The 19619-nt window shown below is 40.2% G+C and overlaps 3 protein-coding genes across 3 annotated transcripts in view; all 3 read left to right on the top strand.

The window, feature by feature from the left end:
• Positions 1-1667: 1667 nt before the first annotated feature.
• On the top strand, positions 1668-7900 carry LOC128378211 (cdc42 effector protein 1-like). Its single transcript, XM_053337657.1, has 3 exons — positions 1668-2146; positions 3701-4251; positions 6716-7900. Exons 2-3 carry the CDS (start codon positions 3798-3800, stop codon positions 7318-7320), a joined length of 1059 nt encoding a protein of 352 aa, XP_053193632.1. The 5' UTR covers positions 1668-2146; positions 3701-3797; the 3' UTR covers positions 7321-7900.
• A 1694-nt stretch (positions 7901-9594) lies between these two features.
• LOC128379203 (uncharacterized) lies at positions 9595-13656 on the top strand. The gene is made up of 8 exons (XM_053338846.1): positions 9595-9631; positions 11119-11183; positions 11269-11373; positions 11910-12024; positions 12139-12258; positions 12349-12948; positions 13399-13498; positions 13647-13656. Exons 1-8 carry the CDS (start codon positions 9595-9597, stop codon positions 13654-13656), a joined length of 1152 nt encoding a protein of 383 aa, XP_053194821.1.
• A 59-nt stretch (positions 13657-13715) lies between these two features.
• The window catches only part of LOC128378196 (interferon-induced very large GTPase 1-like), a 53716-nt gene continuing 47812 nt past the window's right edge, over positions 13716-19619 (top strand). The window contains exons 1-2 of the mRNA XM_053337637.1: positions 13716-13865; positions 14110-14147. Coding sequence (XP_053193612.1) covers positions 13724-13865; positions 14110-14147 — 180 coding nt within the window. The 5' untranslated portion in view covers positions 13716-13723. The remainder of the gene's footprint in view (positions 13866-14109; positions 14148-19619) is intronic.

Genomic DNA, 19619 nt, shown 5'->3' with positions numbered 1-19619 from the left:
CCGTCCTTCCTCCCTCCCTCCATCCTTCCCATCCTCCCTCCCTCCCTCCTTTCCTTCCTCCTTCCTCCCTTCCTTCCTTCCTTCCTCCTTTCCTTCCTTCTTCCTCCCTTCCATCCTTGACTCGAGGACAACAGGAGGGTTAACAGTAACTATACTCACTATAACTTGTGTGTTCAGTTTTATATAAAAGCACCATTTTGTTTCATTTTTCAGCTGGGAATCTCATTTTAGATGAAACTCTTGATGTTACAAGGAAGGTAAAGGAAGGTAAACACAAAGTAGTTCCTGATATTGTTTGATGATTTTCAAACTTGCTAACAGTGGTTGTTTGTCTCCCTTGCTAATGTTTATCTGCCACTCACCTTCTGTTGCCCCATAGGCTCTAATCACTCCCTTAAGCTAAACGTTACTGAGGGATCAGTAGTGGTCAGGCAATAGCTAAAATCCACCCTGCTTCCCCTCCTCCTCTTCATGAATGGTCACTCTCCTAAACTGATAAATCTTAATGTCCGTGCATTTATCATATCTGACTCCACTTCCTGTTTCCCACCCTTCCCTTGAAGTTAGCGACTGTGAATGACAGCCACCACTGTACATTTTTCTTGGCGCAGTTGAAAAAGTGGGATTAGAAGATTGACGTTTTAGGGAAGGTAATCTGAGCCGTAGCCAGTGCCCAGCAAGAGTGGCACCATCGCCTCAATCAAGTGCTTATATCACACGTCCAGATTGACCCTGCAGTCATCTCCACTAGTAACTTCAGCAGCCTGCCCCCATTAATCCAACACTGGCTGCAGCCTGGAGAGATCACGTGTTTGGAGCTTACAGTGCTCACTTTGCCTTGGAGTCATTTCTTCAACAGACTGGAAGAACATGCTCATAGCGTATCCAGAGGAAAAGAAAAAACAGCAATGATACACAGGGCCTCTGGAGGTAGATGGAAACATTTGTACCTCCTAGAAGGTTTTAACTTTTGTGAACATAGATATAGTAGATAGACCTGGCAGCTCTGTGTGGTGGAGCATGCAGAAAGGGGCTCACATCACTTCACTTCACAAACATTGTTACATACAGCTTATAAAATGAGAAAAAGCACAATTTTTCAGAGCACAAGGTGATATCTTAAAATAGCGTTGTCTGTCCAAACAGCAGTAAAAACCAGTAAAGCAACAAAATCAAAAAAAGGTGCAACCAGCAAAAGTCTGGCATCTTTCTTTGATCACAAACTAAACTACTATAACTATTAAATGAATGTGGTGATTTTCTATAGATAGACACACGATTATAAAGTGTATAACTGCAGAAAACTGCTTTCGACTTAGTGCTTGTACCAAAATGAAAATTAATCATGACTTAGACAATACACAAAGGACTCTTCAGAGTTTCTTGTGAAGTCTAGGTTTATTTGACAAGTTGAGTCCCTGAACAAATTCTTGAGAACCTGCTGACTGCTCAGACAACACCAAGGGAGAGAAAAACTTTCCCAGCATCAGTCAGTTGAGAGTTTTAGTTGCCTGACACATTTATGCGTGCCTTAATGCTCCTGTTCTAGTCTTTGGTCCAGTTTGTAACTCTCCTTTATCTCTTGTCTGTTTCTTTAGCTGGCCTGAAGTGAACTGAATGAAAACAGAGAAACCCCCTGCCTGGAAACCACAGAAGAACTAAGTGGATTGAAGAAGGCAGAGAGCAAGTGAGGGAGTCAGAGTGGGAGGAAAAACAGAAGGGATTAGGAGCTAATCCAGTACACGGACAATCCCAGAGGAGTCTTATCTTTCTAGGAGGATGCAGACAAAACAGTTGCTGGATTACAACACTTTACTTGATTGCCCTTTTTAAGACATTGTCAGGCCCCTTTTCCCTTCACTCTGACTGTTTTCATTGCCTCTCAAGGGTCCAGCGTCTTGGTTGAAGAAGGGGAACAGAGGACAAAGCTTGGCGGCGGCAGGCCTGATGACAGGATGTCCCACGGCCAGTGTGGTGCCACACATGGATAAACCTCTTTAGTGGGGAGACGGTGCATGGCGGTGGACCCCCCTGTTCCCTCTGCTTGGACTTTAAAGAAGACAGGACAATTTATCGGATGAGACACTCAAGATCCTCTCAGAAATTGAGGTCTTTTGAACACATACACACAAAGGACCCATTGCCAGTAAGCAACAGAGTGGAGATACTGCAAATTTTCCAATCAATGATTGTTCATGCGTGTGTTTCATCAGTGACTGCTAACCTGATGTGCCCGATGATTTGTTACATGGACCCTTCTTAGAAGTCGTCCTTGGAAACTGTTTTGAAAAGGGCAGGCACTCTCAAAAAAAAAAAAGAACTTGGCAGGTGATTGAACGAACCATCTGTCTATCACTGTCTATCACTGTCTTACCTTGCAAGGCGGCTCCATTCACGATGCATAATTTGAAGCCTGATGAGATGGATTCTTGCAAGATATTATAATGTTGTGATCTTACAAATACAGCTGACTCGCAAGGGGCTGTGAATGCAGGGTGGACATGTTTGGAAAGTAAGATTAAGACAGGTAAAAAAAACTGAAGCAATAATACATGTAGGCCAAAGATGGGAAACCACAGTCAAGGAGAAATTGTCCTATAAAGTGACTCAATCCTATTACAGTTATTTATATACTTCAACAAGCGTGCTGGTACAATATACAGTCCAGTCTCACATTGTCTTTAATGTTCTACCTACCACATGCAGGCGTCAGTTACTTGGTTCGGGCCAAAGGCAAATTAAAAAGGTTTTGGTTTTACAAGCTTCCGTAATTAGTGTTTAGATGGGAGGTAGGGCAATGAACTGCCTATAAACTGAGGACGCTGATATCCTAGAGGTGGTGGTGACCAAGTAACACAACCAAAATGATTGTTTTTCCTTTTTAAAGAAGGGATGTACTGAGTGTTAAACATATGAAAAACCAAGCTGTTAGAGGTTGCGTGTGGCTGGTTAATTTAAGGATTTGCAGTGAAAAAGTGCCTTGAGGCAACAAAATGAAAGTCAACAACTCCAGATGAGTAATGTATATGGATCTGACATCAGAATAGAGCATAGATTATAGAGATTATAACAGAGCTTAGTTCGTGTCACAAGGAAAACATAAACTGAGAATTTCAATGAGATAGTCTACCCAAGTTTTAAAATAGATCCAATTAAGTGAACACAATGTGACCATGAGTTTGTTTTATAGTTTTTTCACCCAAACCAGCTGATGTGAAATCACGGCGTTTCTGTCTGTATTTTGTATTCCTACACTGTCATTCACTGAGCCAAATGTGAGAACGCCCACTCATTCCAAAACTCTTTGACCACATAAGCGGCAGTAACCAGAGGAAACGAGTTGTGACCTTGTAATTCATCGTCTTTGTTATTTTGTCTTGACTGAAAGCTGCTACAGTGCAGTTGAGGCTGAGTGCTTGGTCGTTTTAGACAGACATGCAGGAATAGCTGGGCATGAAGAAGGGAGACAAGGAGGAGGAGACAAGGGATGTAGACAGAGACTTGACTCTCCTTCCATACTGTCATCTTTTAGTGTAGTTCCAAAAGGGAAACCGTGGGCCGACGGTGGATGAATAGTTGGCTCTAGCCGTGTGGAGAATGGATTATATACACATTCTCTGCAGACTGAACCACCACATATTTGTGTTTTCTGTCTTTACTGTCCTGGCATTTAATTTTTTTTCTCTCTCTGGTTTTACAGTGGACCCTGAACTGGAATTCAATCTTGACTGACCTGTAATAAGAGCTCAGACACTTGCTTTCAAATTAAACGGAAATTACTGAAGTTTTCGACCACCATGAGTCTGGGAAAGGTTCCAGGGGTAAAGGGCCTTGTGTCTGGCTCTCAAGGGAAACGTCGTTTCAAGAGCGACCTCTCTGTTGACATGATCAGCCCACCACTGGGGGACTTCCGACATACTATGCATGTTGGCCGTGGCGGAGACGTCTTTGGTGACACTTCCTTCCTTAGTAACTATGGTGGTACCAAGGAGCCAGGAAGCCCCGACTCAGCAAACAGCTCCAAGTCAACCGGATTCTTCATGCGCACCTTTCGGCACGTGCGGAAGAACTCCGAGGCGTGGCAGAGAGCGTATGCCCATGACTTGACATCCCCGCCTCCAGACGTCTCACCCATCATCAAGAACGCCATCTCCCTGCCACAGCTGAACATTGACTCTCCCAATGGGTACCTAGGAAGGAAGTTGTTCCCCAGCTCTGTCAGCGCAACAGATGACTCCCTCTGTACATATGGTGAGATAATATAGATAATCACTATTATCCCAAAATGGGATGGGGATTTTGTAAAGCATCTTAACAGCATGATTAAAAGTGAGCAGAGGAAATGTAGTAACCTGACTGGAGAGTGAAACTGGTGAAACTAATGAGGGAAATGAAACAAAGCAGGATTCTACTCAAGTATATTGGTTTATTAAGTAGGCAATATGAGCCGGAGAGGGCTAGAGCAAAATGAATATGTAAGTTTACAGTTTGCTTAAGTGGTCCTCAAGTCATTTTATCACAGCCTTAATTTTACCTATTTCATTTGTAATATTTCAAATGACTGAATCACACAATATACTGAAGTTGAGAAAACATATACAACATGACAATTCAAACAATTGTTTTCTGGGTGTTTATATCAAATATATTACATAAAATAAAAAAATTGGATGCAATCTTGTAACAATCATTCATAATTCAGTGGTTCAAAACATCTCTAACTGATTTGAAATGTTAAGATCCTGAAAGAGGAACACCTTTAGAATATTCATTTATCAGATTTAGATTACAGTAAACTCAGAAGCAATGTACACAACAGCAGGCAAGAAGGTCCAACCCAAACAGAGTGACCTACTTATGGCCTGTAGTCTAATGGTAGACCAGCAATGCATTAGTCACCATGAAGTAGAAAAAAATCTGGTGTTTTAGAGTCATATATCATTACAGTTGCTGTTTTCACTATTCACTCTTCAACAGCCCGAACAGTATAAAGAGCTGCTTAGCTGACTCGGTACAAACAGGACCGTAAATGTCAGTGAACACAGAGAGAGACTGAGGTTGTCCTCCTTTCCCACATTCCTCCAAGACAACTGGGCTTCTTCTGAGTCATGTAGAATCACCTAGGCAACACCTGTACACAGTTAGGTCTACAAACACAAACACACACAGCTGGTTTGTTACAAAGAAAGATACTTAACGGGGCTTTTCCTGTCATCTCTGTGTTCGTGTGTTTCTGCCTGAATGCACACATCATAAACACGCCAATCACTATATCTGCTAACCAATCAGAGCTTATCAGGCAGTCAGGACTGGAAAGCCCCGTCTCCAAGTTTGTTACCCAGCTCATGAGGAATTTTCCAAAACTGAGTGATGTGGAGGTGGCATACTGTGTCAGTGATATGAGCTCTCTTGTCAGTGAGTTTTTCAGTTCATTACTTTATTTTAATCCATCTTTCCACTTTCTCCCAGTTGTTCTTTACAGGAGGTTTTTTTCTTCTTCTACTAAATCCCACTGTTTTATAGATTTCAGTCTGGATAATAAAGAACAGCTGAAAAATAGAGAAGTAATATATTAAACATTTTTTATAAATACATATATAATACTACAAAGGAAAATATGCAAGTAATCCAAGTCTATGGCTAACTAAATCCTGTGAGTTTTTTTAGTTAAGCTAAGTAAAGTAAAGAGCTTTTCTCTCAATTTCAACCCTTTTAACAACTTAATGTCACTGACTCTTCTCCAAACTTTCATAATAAATAACCACAGCAATACACTCGCTTCACATTTGTGTCTCTGTCTTTCTCATTCTCATCCCTTTCAGCAGCACAGTGCCCGCTCACATCTCCTCCTCCTACTGTCTGACAATTGTAGCATAAAGTGTTCAGGAGACAGAACTTTCTGTCTGTCCTCATTAGGAAACTGCAGTATGTGGTTATAGTGTTGGTTGGGATGACACTGTGAAAAACACCTAAAATGACTGTAGGGTTGTTAAATACTGCCACCCTGTGGTGAAGGAGTTGAGGACAGAGGGCAACAGGAGGGTCAAGTAACATTTTTTTGGATAGTGTACTATTTGCAAACAGTCAAGTCTTCAAATCTGCAAAAACTGCAGATGAAACATGAATGGAGGTTGAAGATTTGCATTTTGAGAAGCATCAATGTGAATTCCAACAACATATTTCATGTCAATATCTCTGTCCAGCTCAGGTTTCATTTTTGTCTTTTGAACATCTATGCCAAGAAAGTCAAGAAAGACTGTTGTGGGCTGTTCCATAAACAATGAATAATATGAGCAATAACAATCACATAGGATGTCAGGGATATGAGGACTTTCCCTCCAATAAATTTGTTTAGGTTGTAACTAATCTGTTCTTTACGTTGACTTCTGTGAGCTTCGTTAACTTCCCAAATCAGCGAAATAGCAGAATATAAATTATTTTCACATTCTGTTTTGGGGTGGATTTACCTTTACATGCTGGCAAAAGATTCCACTCCTGTGTCTGTAGGTTGTAATGTATAATAATAACAACTTTAAACCCAACCATTGAACCCCAAAATGCAACATCAACATGCCAGTTAAATATTAGTAGTAATATACTGACATGGAGATAATTCAATTTTCAAGTGTTGCTGGGAGATTTTCTTCAAGTTGTCTTCATGAGTTCAGGTCATTTTAATGACGTCAGTGTATTTTCTGCCTCTGTGTGTCTGCAGGTCTGCAGTCTGGATTTGTCACTCTGCCCCGCCACTCTCGCCTTGATAGACAGTTTCAAGATGGAGACGTCGGCACCACACTGACACGCTCAGACTCCCTCACCTCATTCACCGTAGACCTCGGCCCTTCCCTTATGAGTGAGGTGCTGAGCTTGATTGACAACCCCAGCAGCCTTCAGATGTCCATTTACAGCCAGGCAGCGGGTGAGGAACAGGAAGAAGAGGGTGAGAAAGAGGAGGATGACATCTCTCTAACAGAGACACCTGTCCAGAGCCCTGGGGTGACTTCACCCAACCTTTCTGTGGGCAGTGGGTCATTCTGCGGGAGCATTAACAACAGGGGAAACTCCTGTAGCCCTAACTGGACAGAGCAAGAGGAAGAGAGGTCGTCTCTGAGGTCACCAGATGGTACCACTAGGTCTCCTAAGAGAGTGGAACTTGTAATGGAGGCAGAAAGGTTTCAGAGGGCAGCCGATGTGTTGTCCCGTCATTACGGTGGAGGGTCCTTCACAAGGATGAACAACAGCACCCAATCTCCGGATTTTTCCTGCAGCCGCAAAGCATCATGCACCTTCAGTGAAGAGGAGGAAGAGATCAAAGTTTAGATATTAACATTTTATTGGTCAAATAAACTAATAGAAACCATTCAGTGACCTGAGCTCTGGGCTCTTTACCAGTCAGAAAAGCTGAGAATGATTGATGGGTGATAATTGATGTTTCCTCCATAAAAACAATTATCTTCTCCTCAAATGCATCTACATCTACATGGGCGCCTCATTGATCAATCACCAAAACCTGGTCTGTGGTTAGTTTCTGCAAGATGGATGGACAGTATGATGTTGGACTTGAACCTGGACCTGCTTCTCCCTCTGCACTACATCGTTGCCATGGTTTTATACAGATTATTTATAACACAACTATTCTCTTATACAGTATAAGTCACTGAATGAAACTTAGTCCAAAAAACTGTTGAACTGACTGGAGAACACTGAAGAGGAATTTTGAATGGTCTTTTATTTCACTATATAGAAACTTAACACTCTATATATCATCATGATATTGAACAACAGGATGTGTGGTTCAAAGGTCTGAGGTGTCAGCTGATCTGGAAATTTGAAGAACACAACATTTGGAGTATATTTTCATGTAAATAAATGTTATAAACCCTACATACTTTGTAAATAAATTAACAGGCATTAGGAAATAAAATAAATACTAAGACAGTCATACTGTTGTGATATTTATCTGAAGTTGTGATGACTGCAGCTGTTACATGTTACATGTATGTAGCATGGTTTATTTAACATTTAAATATTTTCTATGTAATAAAACTGATTTACAACAGACAGAAATCTCTTCTTACATGTTTTGCTGTAATCCACAGCTGTCCATTATCTAACCATTGGTGGAAAGTAATCAGTAATATTTTACTTACGAGCACAATATTATGCCAGAAGTTGGTATTCAATTGCTGTTAGTCATAATAGGTCAGTAAGTCCATTATAATATCCACAGCTGATAGGTAGCTTAAACAAACAATCTGGCCCAAAACTTAGTGTGTTTGAGTGGAAATGGTCCAGAGTTAAACATTTCAAACCAAACTCTGAATTTGGAATGATTTCTTCCTCTTGTTTATGTTTTGCATGTCTTAAATGAAGCATTAAAAAGCCTTGTTCCTACAAACATATACAATACAATAAAGTATGTATATGAGACATCTGAGTATTTGTATTTGTATTCAACCAAACAACCTAAAAAAGCCCTGCACTGGACTTAGTAGTTGGGCTGTACATTAACAACAGAGATATACGTCTATCACAGTGGTAATACACATGAAACTTACAAGGTTTTAACAATCTTGTCTAAGAATGATTAAACCCCACAAAACCAGACCTTTATTAGCTCCATTAACTGTGATTATTGCCTTTTCTTGTCTTTCTGTTCGGCTAAACCCAAACTCCACGTGTAATTTCAGTTTGAAAGCCAATACACTGTTAATTTATTACTTATAACCACACCTGGGAAAAAACTGTCCCAGACTCAGCAGTGGACAAACAATGAATCACCTGAGTAAAGGGAGCAGCGCTTCAAACTGGGATTTATTACATTAATTGTTTAAAACTGCATTAGTGGATTTTTATACTGCCACTTAGAGGCAGCAGAACAAGTTGAGAGATAACATTGATATATATCTCATAAAGTTGTCACAACAAACACATTAATAACAAGTGACAATTAAGTCCCGGTCCAGTAACACTTTCTAAAAGACACCATTCATAAGGACTTTATAAGCTGTAATTTGTTGCTTTATTAGTGGTTAATAAATAATTTACTTGATTTATAGATCAGTTATAAACCATTAACAAGAACAGTATTTGGGTAGCCCTAACCCTAACCCTGTAATATGGTGCAAAGAAATGTGAAGTGAGAATTTAGGAATGAGCGGAAACAGGCAAAGTACCAGGAGCTGGTGGAGCAGTGTTGAGGCAAGAGTGGAGGACTTCCTGTAAGCCCATAAGGGTAGGGTGCTGGGGCAAAAGTAAAGGTGGCTCTGGATGAAGAGGGCCAATCTGTGGTTGAGCACTGCTGGGACGCAAGTCAGGGCCTGATCAACTCCAGCTGACACAGTGGGAGAGGGTGTATGATGACATCACTGCAGATGTGTCCCAACGCATTAGCATCATTTATCATACAACACAACAAAAGAACTTGAATTATGAAATCTGATCTACACCAATGAGCCAAAACATTAAAATCACTGACAGCCGAAGTGAATAATGATGATTATCTCATTACAATGGCACATGTCAAGGGTTGGGCTATATTAGGCATCAAGTCAACAGTCAGTTCCTGAAGTTGATGTGTTGGAAGCAGGAACAATGGGCAAGCATAAGGATCTGAATGACTTTGACAAGGGTAAAATTGTGATGAAAAAGCCTTGTTGAATGAGTCAGAGCATTTCTAAAATGGATGGGTGTATTTTACCTTTTTCCTGCACAGGTCTACTTTCCTCTTAAGTTGTTTAGAAAAATGTAATGAGAACAGTAAAGGACAGGTATAGAGAAGGAGTGGGATCAATGAGTGTGATGAAAATGAACAAAACATTTTTGACTAAAGCTGAAATAAAGTGACAAAGAGCACAGGGTTACTGTAATAATAATTCTCATCATTACTGTTAGCCCACTCTACATTATAGTCAACATTATTGTTAGGACATTTGCCCAGGGGTACACAGGAAGAAACACACTGGAGTTTGAGCAGTTGGACCCACAGGAGGTAAAATGAAATCAGGAAGAAAAAAGCTGAAACCTCTTCGATAAACAACTATCAACAACAAGGTGATGTTAAGGGAAATTGAAGCCATACTGAAATGTCAGGGCCAAAACAATAATCAAAACCCCACACTAACTAGAAAATAATGGATCACTAATGCTATGAAGAAAAAAAATGCTCTAGCCTTGGCAGGAACACCAGCAAAACCAGCCCCTAATGCAGTTCTGTGGCTAAAAAGAAGGGAGCTCTGGTCGTGACGGGTTTTTATTGGGCCACTGATGAGATGGGAGGCAGGTGTGCTGTTCCCAGCAGGAAGAAGAGGGCGGGCCAAACCTGAAACAAGCAACTCAAACAAAGATAAAGAGAGTAATGTCAGGACGTAACAATTATTAATACAAATATATATATGTATATATATATATATATATATATATATATAATCAAAGTGTGAATGCAACATGAACCCTTAAAGAGGCTACAGCTATGCCAACTGCAAGTTCAGTGTTCAAACTAAACACTTTGGCACACATGTTAAATTTAGTGCTTTAGGTTTTGTTTTCCTCTGAAGTCACAAGGTTTCCGGGCAATCGTGGGTCAGCACTGTTTAACTTTCATTTGACAATGTCATCACAGATTTAAAAGACATGTGGATAGTACACATCACTGCTCTTTTTACTCATGTTTGATGCTCATGTTACATCAAATCTGCAACAATCAGGAAGTGGCTGTTTGTGAGGGAGGGAAGAGGACACATTTCTGACAAGGCAGATCAAGACACAACACACAGAGCTCTGAAAACACAAAATAAAGGTACGTTTTCTTTATTTATATTATTCATCAGCTGAAAAACAAGCAGCAGCTGTGAAACATTTATTTGTTGGCAAAGCAAGCAGACACTGGTTATAAAAACGATCAAATGAAAAAACCTGTTTGGCAGTTTTCCACATTTTAAAATGTGCAACTTTTTCCTTGCAGTGAAATGTTCAGTATGTTCATCAATATGAGTTATCTGTTATACATAGTACTTGTCTTTGTCTAATACTCCAGTCAGCTGGAAAGGTGATTCACACTTGCAGTAATATTTTAGTTTAGTATTTGTCTATGTGACTTTGTCCTGTCACTCTGTAAAGTGTTAGGAGCAGATAAGATGGAGACAGAAGACGATGACAACACAGCAGCTGGAGAACAGACTGAAGTAGCGTCTTTATTTCCAGCTGTGACAAATAACAAAGGTAATGTAAAGGTTTGAAAATAAGGTTTAATTAAGCTAGGACAGCTAGCTAACCAAACATTATGTTTTTGATGCTCATCATGTGTGTTCTGTTTTTCCTACATTATCTTACACTACAGCTGAGGAGTTAGAGGAGAGTGCAGCTGAAACAAAGGTAAAGACATTATTGTTATCATCATACCACTGTAAGTTCCTTATCTCCAGAATTTTAATTTCAAGTAGAAACTTTTGGTACTATTGCACAAACATCTGTGTCTGTGTTTTCAGAAAGATCATCTGAGCTATTGTAATGACTCTTCATTTTAATTCCACTTTGATATAACCATACTTGCATTTTGCTATGTATATATATAAATATTTAATATTTAATATATATACACATATATATATATACATACATATATACATACATACACACACACACATATATATATATATATATATATATATATATATATATATATATATACATACACATATAGCCTATGTATACACATATATATATACATACACATATATGTATACACATATATGTTTATGTACATGTATATGTATATCTGTAGATCTATCTTAATTGTGAGACCACTGTATGTTGTTGATCTTCAACTTGTTATCTTGTATTATCTTTATTTATCTCAGTGGGTCTAATGTGAGAAATTGATTTTAAAATAAAACCATCTGTTTTTGTAGTGTGGTCCTGTGAATGAACTCAGTGAAGCTGAACACTCAGAGAGAAAAGATGAAAGAACAACAATAGAAGAGTCTGAAATCACATCTGAAGAAGGAGATGCATCAGATGAGAAAGGTGAATAGGTGAAAGGTTTCTGAATTTGACTTTTCAACTTCGAACATCAGGAGTTTGATTGTACAGTGACAGGTTTTTCAGAACATATTTAAGTCAAGTTTCACCATTCAGCAGGAGAGGTTGATGAAGTTAAAGAAGTCTACAATGAAAGCAGCAGTGACAGTGAGCAGACTGTAGAGGAGAGCAACAGACTGGAGTGCACAAGTCAGAGTGTTGAAAGAGAAATCAACAAATGTAAGAAATACTTTCATTCATTCCCTTGTTTGTATTGTATTTCAGTGTGCTGTTTTACTGATTGTAAGATATTGGTATTCTTTATTTCAGTGACGCCTGAGCTCACACTTGTGTTAGTTGGTGAAACAAATTCCATTGAGATTGGATCAAAAAACATCTTCTTTGACCATGACGAGCAAACAAATGTTGAACAGTTTTCATCCAAACTGTATGATTTGTGTGGTCGATACATATCTGTCATTAACATGCTTGGTCTTCAAAGCATTGACAAAGTCCCATTAAACAGAGGAATCCATGCCTTTCTCTTACTCTTACCAAATGGTCTGCATAGCAGCCAGTACAGTTCAGGAGTGCAGTGGTTAGAAAAAGCTTTTGGGAAAGAATCACTTGCTTATTTAATGACAGTAGTGACTCATAAGTCAGATGAATCATGTGAAAGTGCAGTGACAGACCTGAAAGCCAACAGCAGTTTCACTGAAAAAAGATACCACACATGTAAAAACAGTATGATGGATGAAAATGAGATCATAGCTCTGTTGGAAAAAATAGATGTGATGGTCTCTGAAAATGATCCACACTGCTACAGTGGACTGATGTGTGATGACACTAAAGAGCTGAAAGACCTGCTGGACCACAAATACCAGGAAGAAGAAAGGATCAATTCCTCTGAGTCTCAGCAAAATCCAACAGGTGAGATTTAAAAGGAAAACTGTGCTTGATTACAACTTGGGTTTCATTTTTGTCAGTTGCTGAGGTTGTTATTGTACAAACAGACTGAATGTTAAAGTTTTAGTTGAAGTAAAGTTTTTTTTTCCAGTAACAACATCATTTTATCTGCAACATAAAATGCACAATTGTCTCCAAGCAAGTCTTGATAAAGCAGCTTTAAGTTGTAAAGAAAATATTTCAGTCCTATAAATTCAGGTATTTAATTTCAACATTAAGCATTCAGTAGTGATGAAATTACACAATTAGGCATTCAGTTTCATATGAAATTCAAAATCTTTAAGGATCATTATTATTATCTTTAACTTTAACCAATAATCAGATTGTACAGTGAAAGGATTTTCAGATTATGTTTTAGTTCAAACACTGTGGAGAATTATAAAAACTCAACAAATCATTTTCTCATATTTGGAGGCTTTGACCATTCAGCAGGAGAAGTTGATGAGGTTAAAGAAGTCTACAATGAAAGCAGCAGTGACAGTGAGCAGACTGTAGAGGAGAGCAACAGACTGGAGTGCACAAGTCAGAGTGTTGAAAGAGAAATCAACAAATGTACTAAATACTTTCATTCATTCCCTTGTTTGTATTGTATTTCAGAGAAATATCAAAAAGTATGCCATTTTACTGATTGCAACATATTGGTGTTCTTTATTTTGTTTCAGTGACGCCTGAGCTTACACTGTTAGGTGGTGACACAAATTCAACTGAGACTGAATCAAAAAACATCTTACTTGACAGTATGATGGATGGAAATGAGGTAATAGCTCTGTTGGAAAAAATAGATGTGATGGTCTCTGACAACGATCCACACTGCTACAGTGGACTGATGTGTGATGACACTAAAGAGCAGAAAGACTCTGAGTCTCAGCAAAATCCAACAGGTGAGATTCAAATGTACTCAACAATTATTGCTGAGATTGTGATTGTACAAACACACTGAGAGTTAAAGTTCTTGATGTGAAAAAATGTTTGTTTCAGTAACACTATAGTTTTATTTGTTCTCAAACATAATTTTCTAGATTGTCTCTAAGATGTTTTGTATCTGTTACTGTAAACATATTAACAGGTCTTAATAAAGCTGCTTAAAATTGTATGTTTCAATCTTTTCCACATTTCTTCCAGAAGATGAGTTTGAGAAGAATGCATCTGATGTCAAGTTAAAGGTAAACTCTTACACCTTAATATAAAACCAAATTAGATATTTCCGAAATAGATGGAAAGTAACTTCAGCACAGTTAATTTATACAATAATAACATTTATAAGTAGTTTTTTTGTCTAGTTTTAACATGTAGAACATGTACATTTAACACTTGTTAAACATTGACTCTCCCAAAGTAAAAAGGAAAAAAAGAAGCTAAACACATTAAGGTCATTCAAAAGCTAGATTTTCCAAAAAGTCGGGCTATATAAACAAGTAAAGTTTGTTTGTCCTGTTAACAAAAGTAAATAACTTTCAAGCAAGAGAGGCTTCAAGTTACTTTGTCCACTTTTCTATGGGAGGTATGTCCATGTTTCTCCAGGGGAGTAAAATCGTCCAAGTCCAAAGTCAATAAGCCATGATTGCTATAAAATGATAATGAGACAAATTCCACCTACGCAGTGTGTGGCTCTAATAAAAGAAAAGCTTTACCAGTTACACAGTATTCAGTAAACCTTATTCCATAATTTCTGTAGCTGACATTCTCAAATAAATCTAGTATTTTCACGCAGGAATTTAACACCGTTACCTGCAACATGTGATTTACTGTTGTCTGACTGGTATGAAATGAACATTTGTAATGTAGCCTAATCATAATTTAAAGTTTGTAATTATTGTCTCTGTCTGGGCCTCTAAATGCATCATATTTTATGGAGGACAAATCCTTAATTGAATATAGTTGACATTAACCACACAACTGATTATCCTATATGTATAATCTGAAATTTGCTCCACGCCTTTTAAAAACCATAATTTTAAAATGTTGCTCTAATTTGGCATTAGATCATTGTTATATAGTGATCATTTAAGACAGTAAAGATGAGGTGCTTCACTGTATCTACCCTGGAGTGACAAGTATAGTGTTTTTAAACATTTTAAACTGTTTTTTTCCCCTTGGTACAGGTACCAAGGAAAGGTTATGGTCATAATTTGACAGATATGACAGCTCAATGTTATGGTTGGATATGAGTGATTGCACTGTTCTTCTATATTATTGTCTAGAAACATGTTTCTAAACAATATAATCTATAATCTGTTGCATCAGAAGCTTTTCTATTGTAATAGCCTAGTGAAATAAAGGGTAAATAAATTCACCTGTTTTCTCAGTGTGATCCACTGAATGAACCAGATGATGTTGAACACTTCGAGAAGAAGGATGACAGCACAACATCAGGAGGAGAGCCTGACATCAAGTCTCTAACAGCATCTGCAGATGAGAAAGGTAAACATTTATTCAAGTTTTAAACATGGCTTTTATTCATATTTTAAAGAGTAACGTCACCCTAAAATGTCTTTTGAGTACTACACCTTTATTTGTGTTATGTCTTGACCGCAATAAAACAACATTAGTTATTTGGTTCATAATTAAATGAAATACAAGCTAAAGTATTTGGGTCAGTGACAAATAAGGGTTGGCAAGATGAGATATCTTAAGAGATGGTTTTAAAAGCAAGCCTGTATCTTTAAGCCCCCCTTCTGTGAGCCCACTCTGTTGTGATTGTCTGGCTTTAGCTTCACTGTGTCTCTCTAATTAAAGCTTCTAAATGACTAAATAATGGGGAGTTTTTATTGTGAAGGATTTACAGGAAGTACAATGTGTTCCTCACTATATTAGCAAACCTTCATTTAGCAATGCTAAAAAAAACAGTCAAAACTACATTATTGAGATATATAAAGCTATGTGTTCGGTAGATCAGTTAGAAATAATGCAGGGAGGAATAACAGAAACACAGCGATGATCATGTTTGATAAAGAGGTTTAGACAATCATCACACCTCCGGCAGGTAAATAACTTATTTTAGATAACTGTGCTGTGTAATGGGACAGAGTGACTACACATCCATCATTATTTGACACGTCAAACACTTTTAACATCAACATTTGACATTATAACATTATATGTCCCAAAATAAGGAAAAGCATTTTTTTAACCTTTATTTAAATCTCGAGGGGATCATTGAGGACAAGCCCTCATTTTCAATGATGTCGAGAGCACAGAAGAACAAACAAACAAACAACAACAAAAACAAACACTGTTAGTTCCATTCAAAAGCATATAACTGGAGTAGCTTGAGATCATATTTTTTAATTGGTCCATAGTAACAATTTGAGTGCACAGTGATTGACTAAGTCCAGTGGTTTTAAAGTGGAGACAGAGGCATGTCTATAGATAATGTCACCATAATCTAGAACTGATAAAAAAGACTGCTTGGATTAGCTGTTTCCTGCAGGGCAAGGGGAAATTTGTTTTGTTCCGGTACAAGTATCCTATTTTTTGTTTTAATTTACCTATAAGTGTGTCAATGGTTTTCAAAGTTTTTCATCCAACCATATGCCTAGATATTTGTAATCTGTAACTTTTTCAATACTATGTCCTGTTAGGGTGGTGATATGTAAACCATCATCTGTGATATTTCTTGATCTTGAAAATACCATGCATTTGGTCTTATCTGCATTAAAGACCAATTTCAGGTTGAGTAATATGTCAAAGGCTTGCTGGAGTGCAATACAGAACTGTGTCATCTATGTAGAGATGGGCGTTACAATCTGTTATGGAGGATGTAATGTTATTGATATCAATGGTAAACAGGATAGGAGCCAGTATTGAGCCTTGTGGAACTCCCTTTGTTAATGGTAAGAAAGCAGAGTGATTGTTTCCTAGAGTTATGCATTGCTAATTCTGGGGGTGGGGCTCGCCTCCCATGGGGCCCGGCCGGGCACAGCCCGAAAAGGGGTCATGGGACCCCCCTCCCACAGACCCACCACCAGTGGGGGGGGGGCCAAAGGGGTCGAGTGCGTAGAGGGCTGGGCGGCAGCCGGGGATGGGGGCCTTGGCGGTCCGACCATCGGCTCTAGAAGCTAGCTCTAGGGACGTGGAACTTAACCTCTCTGGTGAAGAAGTAGCCTGAGCTGGTGTGCGAGGTTGAGAAGTTCCGGCTAGATATAGTCGGCCTCAGGCACGTGCACACATAGGGCCCTAGGGGTGCTTGAGCCCCTGCCCCTTTTTGGCTCGTATTAAAATGTGCCCTCTGTGTGTGTGTTTTTTTAATAAATTAATAAATTCCTGTTAGGGATGTTAAAAAAAAACGGCGGTACAAAAACTCCACGGTATTCTACCGTAGAGAGAGAGAGAGAGAGAGAGAGAGAGAGAGAGAGAGAGAGATGCACCATGGATAACTGAGGAGACGTGACAGTGGAGCAACTTGAACCTGAGTTTTGGTCTAACTAGTCTCCGTCCACTTATTCAACGTGCTTAAATATGTTTAATATTTCAGAGAAACGCTCTATTTTAGTCAATGTGTCTTTTTTTGCCGGACGTCAATTCAGCACAGAGCAGATCGTGCGGGACAGGAAATCATGTACAAAATAAAACACGAGGTGAATTTTCAAAATAAAATGCACTGTGTTTAGGGTGGATCATATTTCCCTCACTACAGGTCTGAAGTACAGGTCTGAGTTTTAGATTTAACGTTTATTGTGACTTTGATAATGTGAATGAACTTGTTGACACAAAAGAAAGAGCAAATGCATCACTTTCACCTACAGGACACACAGCTAAGTAGTTAGCTTCCTATTAGCACTTTACTTTTTAATTTTACATTAATTTCCATATTGTGTAATCTGGACCGGAAAACAAATTCGGGGCGCTGCACATGCTGCCCTTTTCTAGGTTTGAGCCCCTGCCCCAATATAATCATGTGCACGTCCCTGGTCGGCCTCACCTCGACGCACAGCAAGGGCTCTGGAACCAGTCTTCTCGAGAGGGGTTGGACTCTCTTCCACTCTGCAGTTGCCACTGGTGAGATGTGCTGGGCAGGGGTGGCAATACTTATTGCCCCCCGGCTTGGTGCCTGTATGTTGGGGTTTACCCCGGTAGCAGAGAGGGTAGCCTCCCTCCGCCTTCGGGTGGGGGGACGGATCCTGACTGTTGTCTGTGCCTATGGTCCAAACAGCAGTTCCGCGTATCCACCCTTCTTGGACTCCTCGGAGGGGGTGCTGGAAAGTACTCCCTCTGGGGATTCCCTCGTTCTGCTGGGGGACTTCAACGCCCATGTTGGCAGCAACAGTGAGACCTGGAGGGGTGTGATTGGGAGGAACGGCCCCCCCGATCTGAACCTGAGCGGTGTTCGGTTATTGGACTTCTGTGCTCGTCACAGGTTGTCCATAACAAACACCATGTTCAAGCATAATGACCCCTAGGACACCATAGGCCGCAGTTCGATGATTGACTTTGTAGCTGTGTCATCAGACTTGCGGCCGCATGTCACACTTGGGTGAAGAGAGGGGCGGAGCTGTCAACTGATCACCACCTGGTGGTGAGTTGGCTACGATGGTAGGGGAGGATGCTAGTCAGACCTGGCAGACCCAAACATATTGTGAGGGTCTGCTGGGAACGTCTGACAGAGTCTCCTGTCAGAGGGAGTTTCAACTCCCACCTCCGGGAGAGCTTCGACCATGTACCGGAGGAGGCGGGGGACATTGAGTCCGAGTGGGCCATGTTCCGTGCCTCCATTGTTGAGGCGGCTGACCGGAGCTGTGGCCACAAGATGGTCGGTGCCTGTCGTGGCGGCAATCCCCGAACCCGCAGGTGGATACCGGCAGTTAGGGATGCCGTCAAGCTGAAGAAGGAGTCCTATAGGACTTTATAGGACCAGGCCAAGCGGAGTGCAGCTGCAGCGGTTGCTGAGGCAAAAGCCCAGACATGGGAGGAGTTCGGTGAGGCCATGGAAAACGACTTCCGGACGGCTTCAAAGAGATTCTGGACCACCATCCGGCATCTCAGGAGGGGGAAGCAGTGCATCGTCAACACTGTATATGGTGGGGACGGATTCAGGAGGAGCAGTGTGGTTTTTCTTACAGGTCGTGGAACTGTGGACCAGCTCTACACTCTGGGAGTTTGTCCAACCAGTCCACATGTGTTTTGTGGACTTGGAGAAGGCATTCGACGGTGTCTCTAGGGGAGTCCTGTGGGGGTTTCTCTGGGAGTATGGGGTATTGGACCCCCTGATACGGGCAGTCCATTCCCTGTATGACCGGTGCCAGAGCTTGGTCCACATTGCCGGCAATAAGTCGAACTTGTTGAAGGTGGAAGTGAAGGTTGGACTCCGCCAGGGCTGCCCTTTGTCACCAATCCTGTTCATAATTTTTATGGACAGGATTTCTAGGCGCAGTCAAGATGTTGAGGGGGTCCGGTTTGGTGACCTCAGGATTGGGTCACTGCTTTTTGCAGATGATGTGGTCCATGGTTCTCAACCGGAAAAGGGTGGAATGCACTCTTGGGGATGAGATCCTTCCCAAAGTGGAGGAGTTCAAGTACCTTGGGGTCTTGTTCACGAGTGAGGGAAGGATGGAGCATGAGACCGACAGGTCCGCATGTGCAATAATGCGGACTCCACACAGATCCATCGTGGTGAAGAGAGAGCTGAGCCGAAAGGC

Source organism: Scomber japonicus, chromosome 18 (genome assembly GCF_027409825.1).
Source record: "Scomber japonicus isolate fScoJap1 chromosome 18, fScoJap1.pri, whole genome shotgun sequence".
NCBI lineage: Eukaryota > Metazoa > Chordata > Actinopteri > Scombriformes > Scombridae > Scomber > Scomber japonicus.
This window is presented reverse-complemented; position numbering and strand designations above follow the sequence as displayed.